The sequence below is a fragment of the Trachymyrmex cornetzi genome, unplaced genomic scaffold (genome assembly GCF_001594075.2).
Source record: "Trachymyrmex cornetzi isolate Tcor2-1 unplaced genomic scaffold, Tcor1.1 scaffold47, whole genome shotgun sequence".
Taxonomy (NCBI): Eukaryota; Metazoa; Arthropoda; class Insecta; order Hymenoptera; family Formicidae; genus Trachymyrmex; species Trachymyrmex cornetzi.
The window spans coordinates 1,031,839-1,046,130 of record NW_017299509.1 but is presented as its reverse complement, the minus strand read 5'-3'; the positions used below and the strand labels follow the sequence as shown (position 1 = coordinate 1,046,130).

General features: G+C 34.6%; 1 protein-coding gene across 3 annotated transcripts in view; it reads left to right on the top strand.

Annotated features, from left to right (window-relative positions):
* The first annotated feature begins 669 nt into the window (after nucleotides 1-669).
* The window catches only part of Sap47 (Synapse-associated protein 47kD), a 73,463-nt gene continuing 59,840 nt past the window's right edge, over nucleotides 670-14,292 (top strand). For all 3 annotated transcript variants that reach the window (XM_018513568.1, XM_018513567.1, XM_018513570.1), the window contains exons 1-3: nucleotides 670-1,028; nucleotides 5,594-5,794; nucleotides 6,383-6,468. In XM_018513568.1, the coding sequence (XP_018369070.1) occupies nucleotides 883-1,028; nucleotides 5,594-5,794; nucleotides 6,383-6,468 (433 nt within the window). In that variant the 5' untranslated portion in view covers nucleotides 670-882. The remainder of the gene's footprint in view (nucleotides 1,029-5,593; nucleotides 5,795-6,382; nucleotides 6,469-14,292) is intronic.

The window sequence follows — 14,292 nt, the reverse complement described above, 5'->3', positions numbered from 1 at the left end:
TATTGTCATATTATCGTTCCTATAGCTACACATACACATTGTAATTGTACTTTCACAATCTGCTTAGTTACAAACCGAGAAATTATTTTTATTTGCATATTGCAAATTTACAAACGTGTGGACGTTTACAACTATTATAGTAAAAAAAAGTAACGGAAAAGTAACGAAAAGTTACTTTCTCAAGTAACGGTAACTGTAACGAGTTACTTTTAAAAAGTAACTTTCCATTCCCTGATAATTATATATAATTACGTAAAAAATTGATATATTTCATATACAAAAATAATACCAATTAATATAATATATATATATATATAAAATATATCCATATATACTATAACATTTTTTCCTAGGTTGTGTCTTGTGATTTTCATCTTGAAATAAGATAAAAATTACAAAAATGAGCAAATTCATTTAAAATATAATTAGGTTGGTCAATGCCTAGTGAATTTGCTCACTTTTGAAATTTTCACCCGGTTTCGAAATACACAATCAACCCCGAGAATCAGGTGGCGAGCGTCGCGCGTCGCGCGTCGCGACGCGTAGAATCGTCAATCGATGGTCGTTGGTAGTTCGCGGGCCTGCCGCGCAAGGCCGTTGGCGGCGTTGGCGTCGCGACGGGTGCGCAACGCGAGTTGCGCGCGTGCACGTGCTGCTTACGCAGTTCGTGGCTGCGCTGTCGCGAGGACGGACGAGGTGTATCATCGTACTCGTCGTTACTCCGGTCTCGCGAGGATTTCGGTGACAGTTACGCTCGATTCCGGCGAGTACGTGAGCGAGTAACGGTCGTCGTTCGATCGGAAGGAGGAAGTGAGAAAGAGAGAGAGAGAGAGAGAGAGACAGAGAGGAGCAGATTTCTATCTCGCCGACGCACGTCGCAAGATGTTCTCCGGCCTGACGAATCAGGTGTCTACCTGGATGGGCAAGAAGCCCGAGAACGACAGCGGGGAGCCGACACCCGATGTGCCCAAACCCACCTCGCCGGAGGTCGAGACCAGCGCGGATCTCGAGAAAAAGAACAATACCAGGTATGTGTTCTGCCGTTCGTGTTCTGCCATAACCTGTAACATCGTTGAAACGGGGCGGCGTTGGGCGGCAGGATGGGGGAGGGAGTTCGTCTGCTAGCCCGCCGCGGCCGCGGGTGTTATTACGAATTCCGTTCATCATCGTTTACGCGTCATTACACCGTCGTTATTATTCACGACGTACCTATGTACGAACGTTATGCGTACGCGGCTCGCGAACTGCGTCGCGAATTTCTCAGCCGTGAAGTTATGCGCGAATCGATCCTCTCGCGACTCCACTTTGCGTGGACTCGAAACCCCTTTCCCTCCCTTATATCTCTCCGTCAACGACGAAAAATTCGAAACCTACACGATTCCGATAAGTTCAACATCCGGATATTGCGCGGCGAGGAAGAGTTGATCCCGAAAGTCGAGTGAATTATCGAGATTAAAACGAAAAGAGTCGTCGTTGCAAGCACGACTCTTTTTCGTGCTGGAATTAATGAACTAAGTAAGTCGCGATTATGGGAATCCGCAGGTTCATCCTGAGATCCCAAACAGTATATATATTAAAAATAGAAAAATGGAGACATAAAACGTCTTAAGATGTCTTAAAGATATCTTTATGGCATGATGTCAAAGGACATCTTAATTTACGTCTTCAGGACGTCTTATGTTCGCATTTGGAGCACATCGTTCTTTCGGTAATTTCCTCTTTATTTTTTTGAAGAGAACGCGCCGTGTTCAAAACTGGCGACATAACTTCCTCCCCTCGGATGAATGTGTTTTCGTGATTAGATCAATAACGCCCAACTTACGTAAACTAGCACGATGGGGTGATATCCCGCGATTCGCGACGCCGAATTTGTACAGCCGTTGAGATCTCGCCGACGCACGCCCACTTCCGTTTCCTCTCTCTCTCTCTCTCTCTCTGATCGCATTTTCAGCATTTTCCTAAAATGTTTTTCTCACTTCTCTTTTTCGGACCGTTTAATTTCAATATTAATTTTATTTTATTTTAAGTATGGATAATGTGCGAAAGCTCGAAAAAACGGATTTAATACCTGAACGATGTTCACGTTTCGTTCTTTTTACTCCTCTTGATCAAATCCTATTTTTGTGAAATTTACCACCGTGCTGAAATCGAAATTGGATTTTCAGAAATCGCTTAGCATCACGTATGTCAAGAATATAAAGATCTAATATAATAATGAAAAAAAAAGAAATATTAAATCTTATAAAAATATTTTTATTACATTTAATTATAATGTATTTTAATCTTATTATGCATATTCATTAAGTTAATAAAAATATAAAGTATATTTTATTATATTTTATAAAGCTTTTTCCGCTGATTTTTATAATATTTTTCTTAAATATTTTTTAGTTGATTTAAAGCGATATTACGATTTTGTATACCTTTAATTTTTTCTTTTAACATAAATCTTTCTCTTGTTATTTGTTCTTAACGTACGTTCTAAGATAAAATGAATAAATTGTCTGCGTTTATACAATTACAGGAAGATTTCTCGGCGAGAAATCGATTGTCTTATCACGAATACTTTGTTGTCGAAAAACTGCCGTTGACAAGTAGAATGTGGATTGGAGAACCAACATTTCAGGAAATTTGAAACTCCGTATCGATGTTTATGGACGTTTTTCTTCCATGACACAAATCGAAACAAACATCGTTCTATCTTTCTTGACACTTAATGAATAACAAAAGCAGAACGTTATTTGTATTGATTGATATCAACATTATCAACACAGTGAAGAGAGCATATCTTTGACTTTGATGATCAAACGAATTATCTCGCGTTGGATGGGTCGTTTAGATGTTCATATATCGATTCGATTAAAATCATGACAAATGCAATTTTGCGTTCATAGTCTGCACCGTGATGCAGTTGCCGATAACAATAACGCGTTATCTGCTCCTGACGTGTTGTAACAACAGACATCTCTATATGACTGGCGTGTGCAGTAATTATAATAAGATTCGTAACATTGATAAAATGTTCGACGACGGGCTATATTTAATTTTATATGATTAATACGTGCGTGTGTATATGTGTGCGTAGTTTATTAAGCAACTTTATGCAAAAACTCATTTAAAAATTTTAATTTGTTATCGTGTATTGATACGTTGTTACGTTTAATTTCAAAACGTGTGATAAGTTGCAACCTACACGTTTTTACTCGCCCTTTTTAAAATTGCTAAATTTTTTATTTAAATAGTCTATTTTAAATCTATATACGCGAAAATGTTTTAAGCTTAAATTTACGCTCATAGGCATGGTTCATAACACGTGTCACATTTACTCTCTAAATTCTTTGAAGTGGAATCTCTATATAAAGAGTAAAAATTCAGTGAGTCTTCAAAAAGCAATTTTCAATCTTTAAGAATGAGATTCCACTCTAAAAGTTTTAAAGAGTATATTTACATTATTATTTATACTATCGTCCCTTAACGCAAACCACATTTTATTTACTCTCTGACGTTTTATTTATAATCTAGAAATAGCAAAAAGCACATATATTTTTGAATTTTTATTAGAAAATTGATTGCATTTATTTTAATATTTTATTGGTTATCTTTCAACATACACGACGCACACATATGCGCGCACGCGTTATTTTCGTCACACAAAATGAAAATATGTAATTTCGATAAAACTCTAAAAAAAACATTTTCCACTTGCATCCATTTGTGGATTGTTACGGAATGCGCTTTTTAATTAATCCAAAGATCGTGCAATATGAGGTCACAAGCGTCTCAATAAAGTATTTTTACAAACCGCTTCTGCGACTTCGCGACGATTATCGCGTGGACTGTGCTCCCGGATTGTGTATTTCCTGCGAAATCGTGCGTGGCGCAATGACAACGCGTCAAATGTGCACACAACGCACTTGTCCACTCTCGTACGAAATCAATCCTCCGTGATGCTCCACGTTCGATCGACCTGACGGATGTACAGTTGTACGAAATTCGCGAAATGGAAATCGTATATAATACGCGAGAGCACTTCATTCGCAATAACGCCACCAGTTCACACACGACAAATTCACATCCCTTTCCAATACAAATTTGATTGGAATTAAACATTTATTGCAGCATATTTATACGTGTACGTGTACGTGTATTCATTGCAAAGATTTATGCTATGCATATTTTTTATGTATATTTTACATGGTACGAATATTATCGAGATATTTTTTAACTGGAAATGCGATATTCTCTATGCAATTCGATTCCTTTGGTCATTTACATAATATGATAGTAATTATTAGTTAAAATTTACAGAGATATATTTTATTACGTTTATATATTTAAGATATAAAATATATATATATCTAATAGTATATATTTTCATTTTTTGATCATTTTATTTTAATACTCTTTATGCTTAAAATAATGAAATAAGTTGATTGCTGTAAGGAGAATGTATAATTACATTTATAAGAAAAAGTTATGCATTGTGAAACTGCGTACTTTTTAAAAATGTAATTACATTTGTTTGAGCTTTATGAATTAATTTATTTAATCAATTTGTGCAAAAAGTAAGATAAGTACAAATTGAATTAAAATTAATATTTTACTGAAATATTTCATTAATAACTGATTTTTCTATGATTGTATCTTATTATCGAATTATTAAAGGAATGAAATTACATGTAAAGAAAATATTGCAGTTAACTCTATGTAAATAATTTCTAGAAGTGCATATGTCTTCTAAGAATATATAATAGGGAAAAGTGGGATATTATTATCCTATTGTATATGTAAATTGAGTTGTACAACTTTACAAACTTGTGTCTAACGCATTTCGAAATTCTCGTTGACCTTATCTATTCTGCCCCAAAATTCATAACACGAACACGATTAATGCCAATGGGAATTTTGTCCCTGCAAGTCTTTTGACTTGATAATTAGTTACTTTTCTGTGTGCATGACATATGAATTATGAGCTTCCACGTCTCTCCAGCGGGAAACATTAAATTTTGGTAGTAAAGAAGGTTTTAAACGAGAGGAACTTTTACGCTTAAATTTGAGGAAGTGATTAAAAAGGTCGCGTTTGTAATTCCATCCGTGCCCACGCTTTCTCGTGTAATCCGATTTCTCTGAACTAATCTAATTAATCGATTGGTTCGTTGCGGTTATCGTGCTACGTGACGTTTATATCTTTTTTCAATTGTATCTATTGAGTGTGTTCTATAATATATACAAACAGAAAATTGCATTGCAATTGAATTGCGTTTACTTAGGATTTTCTATTGTTTTCATTGCTGCAAAGAGCCACACTGGCTTAACATTGCGCGTTGCCTGATTAATTTTCCCATTCGCTATCAATACAGATGATTCTTTCATATTTTATTGTTCATTCCTAATACGCGCAATCTTTAAGGTTTCAATTTCTCTTTTAAATATATTTTAAAATATATTGTACGGAAATATATTTTAAAATATATTGTACGGAATCCATATTTTAGTGAAGTCGTAGAATTCTTTTTGTTCAGGATTTCCATTTAAATTCACATTTCTCCACAACAACGAGCATATTCGAGATACATGATTCTTTGTCTTGCAGTCCGAAAGGCAATAAATTGGAGATGTTTGCCGGAGTAAAGAATCAAATGTCCGGCTGGTTGAGTGGCGGTATACCTGGATTAAGCCGCGGCGCCGGGGCTGCAGAAGGTGAGGCCCCACCGCCAACCGAAACAGAAGAGAGTCAGCCCGAAGAGAGTCAGGCTCCCGTCAGCGAGCAAGTTAAGGATGATGACGCAAGCAGGTGGGGGTAATATATTTATGTTTTATTTACGCTTTATTAGATTCGTTGCGTATGAAATGTCTCTTTTATATCAACAATATCTTACGACTGGGTAAATTATTTCCGCAGAAATAAAATGTAAGGGAGTAGGAAATAAAATTGAAAAAAAAACTCAATCAATGCCTCTCTTTTATGTCTTTGTATGAAAAACTAATCTTTTTCTAATTAAATGTAGAATATTTTTAAGATGAAAAAGGTTAAAAGATCAGTCGTAAGGTTTTGACTTTATACCTATTGAGTGTTATATAAATTAAATTTTGCATTATTATAAATACGAATCCCTTCAGTTTCTGTGTTTTTATAAAAATTTGCTGTAGAGAGAGCTTGACAAATCAAAAACTAAAAAATACACACTTTTGTAAGAAAGACACGTCGCTTTAATGCGATAATACTATTATCTTGAATGATGGTTATTTTATAAAAGCGTTCCAAATTGAAACTTTTGGAATCCAATATTTCATGTGCAACGATCCAACCCTATTACCATTCGCGAGCATAGTACCGATTCTGTCAGATAAACGGTGGAATTCACAGGGAAAATATTTTCAGTGCGACCGGTGGAGCGGACAGCGGTCCCGCGAGTTTAGAGGGCACCCCAACTGACGACAAAAATGGACAACAAGCTTTTGGCGCCGGTAAGCTCCATGGTATTAAGTCCTTAGTACACAATGATTTTCCGATCCTTCACTACACACGATGGGGTCATTCATGTCCCGGATTAACTTTTATCACTTTAACAAATACGCAAAAATTATTATGTGATTCTTATGTGTACTTTAACATCTTTAGAAAGTATTTGGCAGATTACACGTATTTAAAAAATTGTACATAAATATTATAATCAATTACTTGATGCTCTTAGTTTTTGAAGAAAAAACATATGCGGGACACAAGTGACCCAATCGTGTATTACTAAAGGTACTTCTGAATATACCGTTAGGATTGATAGTCGCCATCGTATTCGCATCAAGAAATCACTTTCAACGCCATTTACATTGTTATTCGCGAGATTAAAGCGTCTTATGTGGTATTTTTCACGAGACTACGTGCGAATCCTGAGTATATATCATTTCATACGTGGGTCACCATGCTTCATGCGTCAGCTTACTTTATTGCTGCAGCTTCGTATAAAACCGTTTCGCTTAAACTATTTTAGATAGGCAAAATTGAAAGCACGTTTGAGCGAATAACTTCGCCCACATATATTATCTTGAACGTGTTTGAATCGATGTTTACTCTTCGCCTTTCGTGAACAGTGTGGACACCTTGTATATCCATTTTAGACAAGCGCTTTAATATTAAAAAAAATATCCGCGAAAAGGTTGTATCTAATTTTGACTACAATTTTCAGACATTTGCGCGTACTCGCTGTCAGAGAGAAATTAATCGGTTCTTTAACTCCATGCTTGTTCCTGAAAATTACGGTGGAAACTTTTAATTAATTCCTCGTTCGTATAGATACAAGGGAAAGATGCTGAAAAGCTTGTATAAAAGTGGCTTATATTAGTACTGATATCCATCATATAGAGTATTTTCTTATGGTACAAAGTGCTTAATGAAAAATATATAATACATATACACATATATATATATATATGTATTTGTATATACGTATATATTTAAAGTGCATATTTTGGCGTTTATATATATATCTTTCTCTCTCGTTCTCTCTCTCATATTGACTTAAATCAATTTATAAAAGTTAAAAGTGCGCGTGATATTGATCGCAACGTGAAATCTGCACCCCATATATTTCGGTGTGTGTGTATCATATTCAATCATTCCTCTCTACTACGAAATTTGGTTTCCTAGAACGACTGCAAAGCAGGTGCATATTGAGAATTAAATAACTGCAGTGCTTTGCCAGCAGGATATTTGGGAATGCTTTCATCAGAATAGTATAATTAAATATTATTGTGATTAATAATTGCATCTATTATCAATCATTTATAATTTTTATTAATTTTTCGGATTGTTATTGTGATATTTATTTCTCGAGAATCCTCTTAAAGATTTCTAAAAATGTCTTTTAAATTTTGAGCGAATATAATTTTTAATGTTACTTGAAGATCGCGTTTTATATTCGTTAATAGCCAAACATCATCAGAATTTTTACACATTTGAGATTTATTGAAACTGAGATTAACGTAGGAGCGATACTTCTCTAACATTCTAGCTTGAGAATTTTATTGTTACTTGAAACAGTCTGACAATGAGTATGCAAGTCGACAAATAATGATTTCTTTTGAAGTAGGTCGTGCTTTGTTATGCTCCATGGTTCACACAGAGAGAATTCATGGCGCGTTGCACCTTGAAAATTCACTTCCACACTCGCGCGTATGTAACATAATATAAATTATTTCTTTCTTCAATGGAAACAAATTATTACGCTAGCATTCTATGGATCTTATCGTTATTTTGCTCATACACGGAAAAAAATGTTTGGTTGAATTAACTGGAATTCTGATAGAAAATGAATGCGATTTCTAATTAAGTCTACTAAATTTCTGATTAAATCTACTGAATGTTGATTATTTTAACTAAAATTTTAGTAGATTTAACCAAAAATTTTATACATTTTTTTTTAACTAGAATTCTGGATCATTCATTTTTTACCAAAATTCCCGTTAATTCAACCAAACATTTTTTTCTGTGTATATATTTATATCACTATTTTATGTATCTTATTACTTTTTTGCCACTTTCCTCGTTCACCACAAGTTGAGGCACTTCGCGTAACTCTCATTCCGTAAGAGCAAAATTCTTTGTAGGATGCTTATAAGAAGCTTATAAGAAGCTTGGTGGCGTAAGGGCAAATGAACATATGTTATGTTGGACAAGGAAAAAAAACGCACGATAAATTTGCGAACGAAATATTTTGAACGTGTCGTCGCATGTGACTGTTACTCTTTGCCTCGCTTGTAAGATGTACTCTTATTTGTCTGAATCAGAGAAGCACTCTCACATGAGTAGACTTTTCGACACGGTGCATTTCTGGAAATTTGTCAGAGCGAAACTAAAAATGCAAAAGTAGCGACTCTTGAAGAAAATTTTTTAGTATTTGCATTAGTTCATATAACTTCAAGTCGGAGAATGTTTATTTAGACGGCAGATTTATTTTGTTGTATATTTACATTTATTTAACTATTTTGCTTTCTGAATATCTTACATGAAATACGGAGGACGAGTTTTAATCTTTATACAGAGATTTAATTATTAAAATATCAGTTATTTTAATTTAGAAAGATGGAACGTGGTTTACTAGGTTATGATAAATATGATCCTACTATAATATCTACGAGAGAATGTTCTTAACCATTAATATTTTTACGTTATTCACGTTTTATATGCGAGTTTTTTTTATGTACGCGTTAAACAAATCAGTAAATTAAAAATCTTTTAGCTTACGTTTACACAGGATTGCACAATTACTGGTTAATTTGCCTCGGTCGTCAGTCCTTTGATTACACACGCCGCTAAATCGTCCCATGTTCCCGCAGAAAATTCGATTTCTGCCCTGAGCGGTTATTTACGCTTGCACGCACGTGATACCGTAGTGTTTCTCCTCTCCCGGAAATTGCCTTTGTATTATTCATACGTCCTTTATCTCTCGCAAATTTTTTTATACGCGGGTCTGACAGACATATGATACTATGAGTATTTCAAAATTATAGCTACCTTTCACACGATTTCTCTTTAGGGAAAGTGTTTTCTTATTTTGCATGGAACTATTGTAATAATATATATTAGACTCTTGCTTGCAAAATTAAAGAGCTTTTTGAATACATACGAAGTGTTTCTGAAACTTGATATTTGCTTACTTTCTTTCTTGATATTTCTTTTAATCAAATTCTTTTTGGTAATTTCTTTTAAAATATCTTAAGACTATTTTACAATAATATTCAATTTAAAATTATTGAAATTATTTTTTTTTTGTTGTTTGTATAGAAAAGGAACAGCTTCTTTAAATGTTCTCTTCCTAGCTCCTTTTTTTCTTGTATTTCTTGCTATACAGAGAGATTATGTTCATTCTCATTTTAGAATAAATCGCGCGCAGTAATAATTTATTTTAGATATCCCTGGTTTTAAAATTTTATGGCATTTTCTGAGCAGTTACTGGACAGTTATATATTAACTCTGTTTAATGATTGAGAAGTAAACTTAGGTGTCCAATCAAGATATAATGCTTTGCTTGCGGTTATTGCGCACAAGTTGCATAAAATTTGAACCGATTTACTAAACCTGAACAATAAATAGATTACGTAATATTAATAATAATGTATTAATATTGGACAATAGTTGAACAGTTGTCCATGAAAATTCATATCTTTACTATTTCATTCATTGAATAAAACTCTAATACCCGTATTCATAGTCAGGCCTTATATTTAAGGCTTCCTTAAATATTATCTTCAGATGCTCTACGAATTATTTTATTGGCTACTGAGCATCTAAAGATAAATTTAAGGAAGCCTTAAATATAAAGCCTGACTATGAATACAGACATAAGTTCTTGTACAGTTTTACGTAGTATTGTTACAACTAATGAGAAGTACAGTAACATTAAACAGTAACTAGATAAGAAAACTGCATACATTTCTACCAGGATTTTTTACTTGTTTTAACTACGATACAGATACAGGAGTAACAAGGAATATTATTTCAACCCTTTCTGAAATTATCTTTGTACTTCTCAAATATTGACCGTACCGAAGTTTCTCGCAGGTTATATTATTGTATAATTTTTTATATTTTCCGTACGTCTGAACGTCTTCGTTAATCCGTTACCTGTAATAATAACATTTTTCATTGTTGCATGTTTTTTTCTCGGACGAAACCTATTGAAAAGGTCACTTTGCCCGTTCGACTTGGCTATGCCCTGGCTTTGCGTACAGCGCGGTGAAGCGTTTACAATGATATTATCGGAAATCGCGCTTCCATCAGCGCTTTGCCGATCAGTCTTACGAACAAAGAGCAAGTTGCAAAGGCGAATCGTTAAGTGCCATCGTTCAAGAGAAATTTTCTCTCGAATATACCTTATCTTTCCCATTCTTTCGCTGAGTGAAAATGCGCAAGGGATTGGAACCGTCACACATTACAACAAGATAGACTGGTTTATTTGATTACCATGAAAACGTGCGGAGGCCGAGGAATATTTGATGAACTTTGAAGCCGCGAGAGAGTCTATATGAATAGCTCTACGTTCCGAAACATATACATACATTTTACCTAAATGCACAAACGATATTTGCAGCATCTTTCAGCACCCACGTATGTTCAAAAATGTACAATATGCAAGTACAATGGGAAGTGTACATCTCCGCTTTTATTAATTGAAATAGAGTGAATAAATTCCGTCGCGTGGAATTGGAGATGCGTTGTTTTGTACAAATGGGACATACAACACATTGTACAGTTCCTATCGATCGAATCGAAGCATCGGTCCATGAAATCTACGCTTCTGTGCAGAATTTATACGCGCGGGCTAGCATAATAATCGTGATGAAATTGAATGTGAAGTATTTATACGATATTCGCGTGTGTATATGTAAACGATTATTTACGTAACAGCTGTTGCCTTTATTAGGTACTGTGGATTCACAAAGAACACCGCTGAAAAAAAGATATTTCTAACATATTTTTAAATACTTGAATTAATGCTATTTTATTCTTTTCAACAGAAATATTATTTACATTATATTTAAATTTTTTAATCGGAATAGAGTTTTAATCACTTAATACGTTTTATTCAGACATAAGAACGTCTATAGATGATCGTTGTTCCATCGCGAAAACTTCTCGGTGTGAATAAGCAATCACTGCACAAAAGTGCAATTTTCACACTCGTCTACCTTTATTAGGCGTAGAAGATATAAATTCAGAAAATTCAAGTCTTATAGCGCATAATAAACCGATCTATAGAGGATATCTTCTCAATCTCGCTGCAGCATTTTATCTTTCAATCTCGCGACTTTGCGAAATATTTCTTCATCTCCTATTCCAGCATGAATCGAGCGGAGATTAACAAAATAGAGGGTGAATAAGAGATAAAAGAAACGGGCTCGATGGGCTCGTCCTTGGCCTAGATATATATACACACGTGTACTATAGATATTTACTCGGGTATCAAATAAGCTATCGAAGAACTATTTACATATACGTGTACTTAGTAAGATTAAATGCTATTAAAAGTGAAAAATGTTATTCGAGTACAGTATCCTTCTTTTACGATCTACATTACCAATCTATGACTCATAATGATTTTAATTGCTTCGATAGGGCTGCAGTTTCAAAACGCTAATATTAGAAGATCTAATAGCTACTAATTCCATCGTTAGCTGCGCTTGTCAGTTACGCATAATTCTCAAAGGGAAAATGCACATCGCATGTATTCCAATTGCATTATACGCAGTATGTAGATTAATTCAAAGGTGGTTGAAAGCAAGTAGAGAAAAAATTTTGCAAATGAGAGAGAAGAGAGAAAGGGAATAAGAGATAAAGAGAAAGAGGAGAGAGCGAGCGTATGAGATTGGCAGCCAAGGATAGTTTGCGCAAATGGCTGAAACAGTGTGGATGTTGCACGTGTCCTTGGCCCGTGGCGGGCTCTAGCCGATGGCGCTGGCCTGCGTTTATCCTGGACAAATCGTGGAAGAATCCTTAAAAATATTTCATCTATGAATCATTCGTCATTTCATCCTACCATCGCTGATGTGTGGGAGTAGTGTCACGAGTGGGTGGGAAAACGATCGTCGAAACGTTTTCACTCTTCGAATATAACTGGATCCAGTCAGCAAGTAGCCATCCTTCGCGTCGTCGACGGGTTGGACCCCATCTTCGCCGATCAATACACTTCCCCAACCAACTTTTCCTTTCCCTCGGAAAATCAGCGACTACGACGTAACCGCAACTCGATGAGCCTACTTCTACTGCCACTCTATTTTCTCTCCGTTGATTTGTTTTTGGCTTATTTGCCAAATTTTAGAGTAACTTGATCAAGTTGATGTTAGTCGATAGATAGATATCTCTCTGTCAATAGTATTAGATATATTTGTCTTAAATAAAATTGTAATTTTAACGTGTGATCGGAAAGAGGGAAGACTTTCCTTTATCATGAACTTTTTACGAGGAATGTGCGTATAGATGGTTCTCCTTGACTAGCATCTCAATGTACAATTTTGACATATAAAATATTTCAAGTAAATACATATATTATTGATTTTCTTCACCTGCTCTTTCGTTCGATTGTCAGATGTATTTTTGATTCTTCTGTGGTTTCAAAAGTCGTGATTTCTCCGTAGTGCCGGAAGCAAAACTCCTCGCTCTCGTTTTGCTGAAATGCAAAACAACATGGAGTGCAAGTTATACATGTTATCATAATAAATCTGGCAGAATATAAAATATTATATACGCAGTAAAAGTTTGAACCAATTAAAGTACAAATATTTTACTTAAAAAGAGAAACGTTTTGCTCTCTTGTATATTTCTACTTTTATCTATATTTACAAAAATTCTAGCAATCTTTTATTGAATCGCATCAGTTAAATCGCAAGAAAAATTCACATTCGACTTTAATTCCGAGGAAGCGAACACGAAACGCTTTATAACATCGGAATATTTACTACAAGCGGTTCTTTTATTTCTTTCTAAATCCTGTTTCAAATCGAGAGATTGCAGTCACATATTGCACAGTGATTTATGGCTTTGTACTAGTAGGATATTCCCTTTGGTTATATCGTTCAATCACTATTGATATTTTCTACAGAGTCTAAATGCAATTGTTTATTAAAAGTCCTTTTGCGTAAACTCTGTATTGCTTCAGAATTTCTATGAGAACATATTTTTGCTATAGCTTGTTCAATAAGACACACAATTTTTTACATTTTTATGTTAAAAATAAGCAGATTAAAATTGCAGTGTTGTGTGAACTTTATTCAAAGCAATGTAATGCAGTATAACGTATAAAATATTATTTGTAACTATTATCACAAGAAAAATTTTAACAACGACTTCATCCGTATTTGGCTTGATCCATATTCATTTTGTTCTCGTAATTACTTAGTAGCAATAATTTTTCGAACGCAATATTGTGATTGCAAATTTTCATTTCGCTAAATGGCGCTAAATGAAACACTTGTTTTCTCGAAAGAGGAAGCTCCTTTTCGCAAAAGAATTTTATGACTTTTTAACCAAGCTAGAACTAGTATCGATTTTCTCCTGTAACAGAACATTCTTAGGTGCAAACTTTCTCAGGAGGAAATTAAACGGATCATTCGTGCCATACGGTTAGCTGATTGTTGATGTGTCAGTTAAATTCCGACAGTAATCAGTTTCATAAGTAATCCGGTGCATCGACTAAGTCACGCAACGCATTTCAATAAGCTATCGATTTCGCTTTTAATATCGGCCGTCGGAAATTTACTTTTTTGTTGACATAGGACTTAAAGCGGTTCTAAAGTATC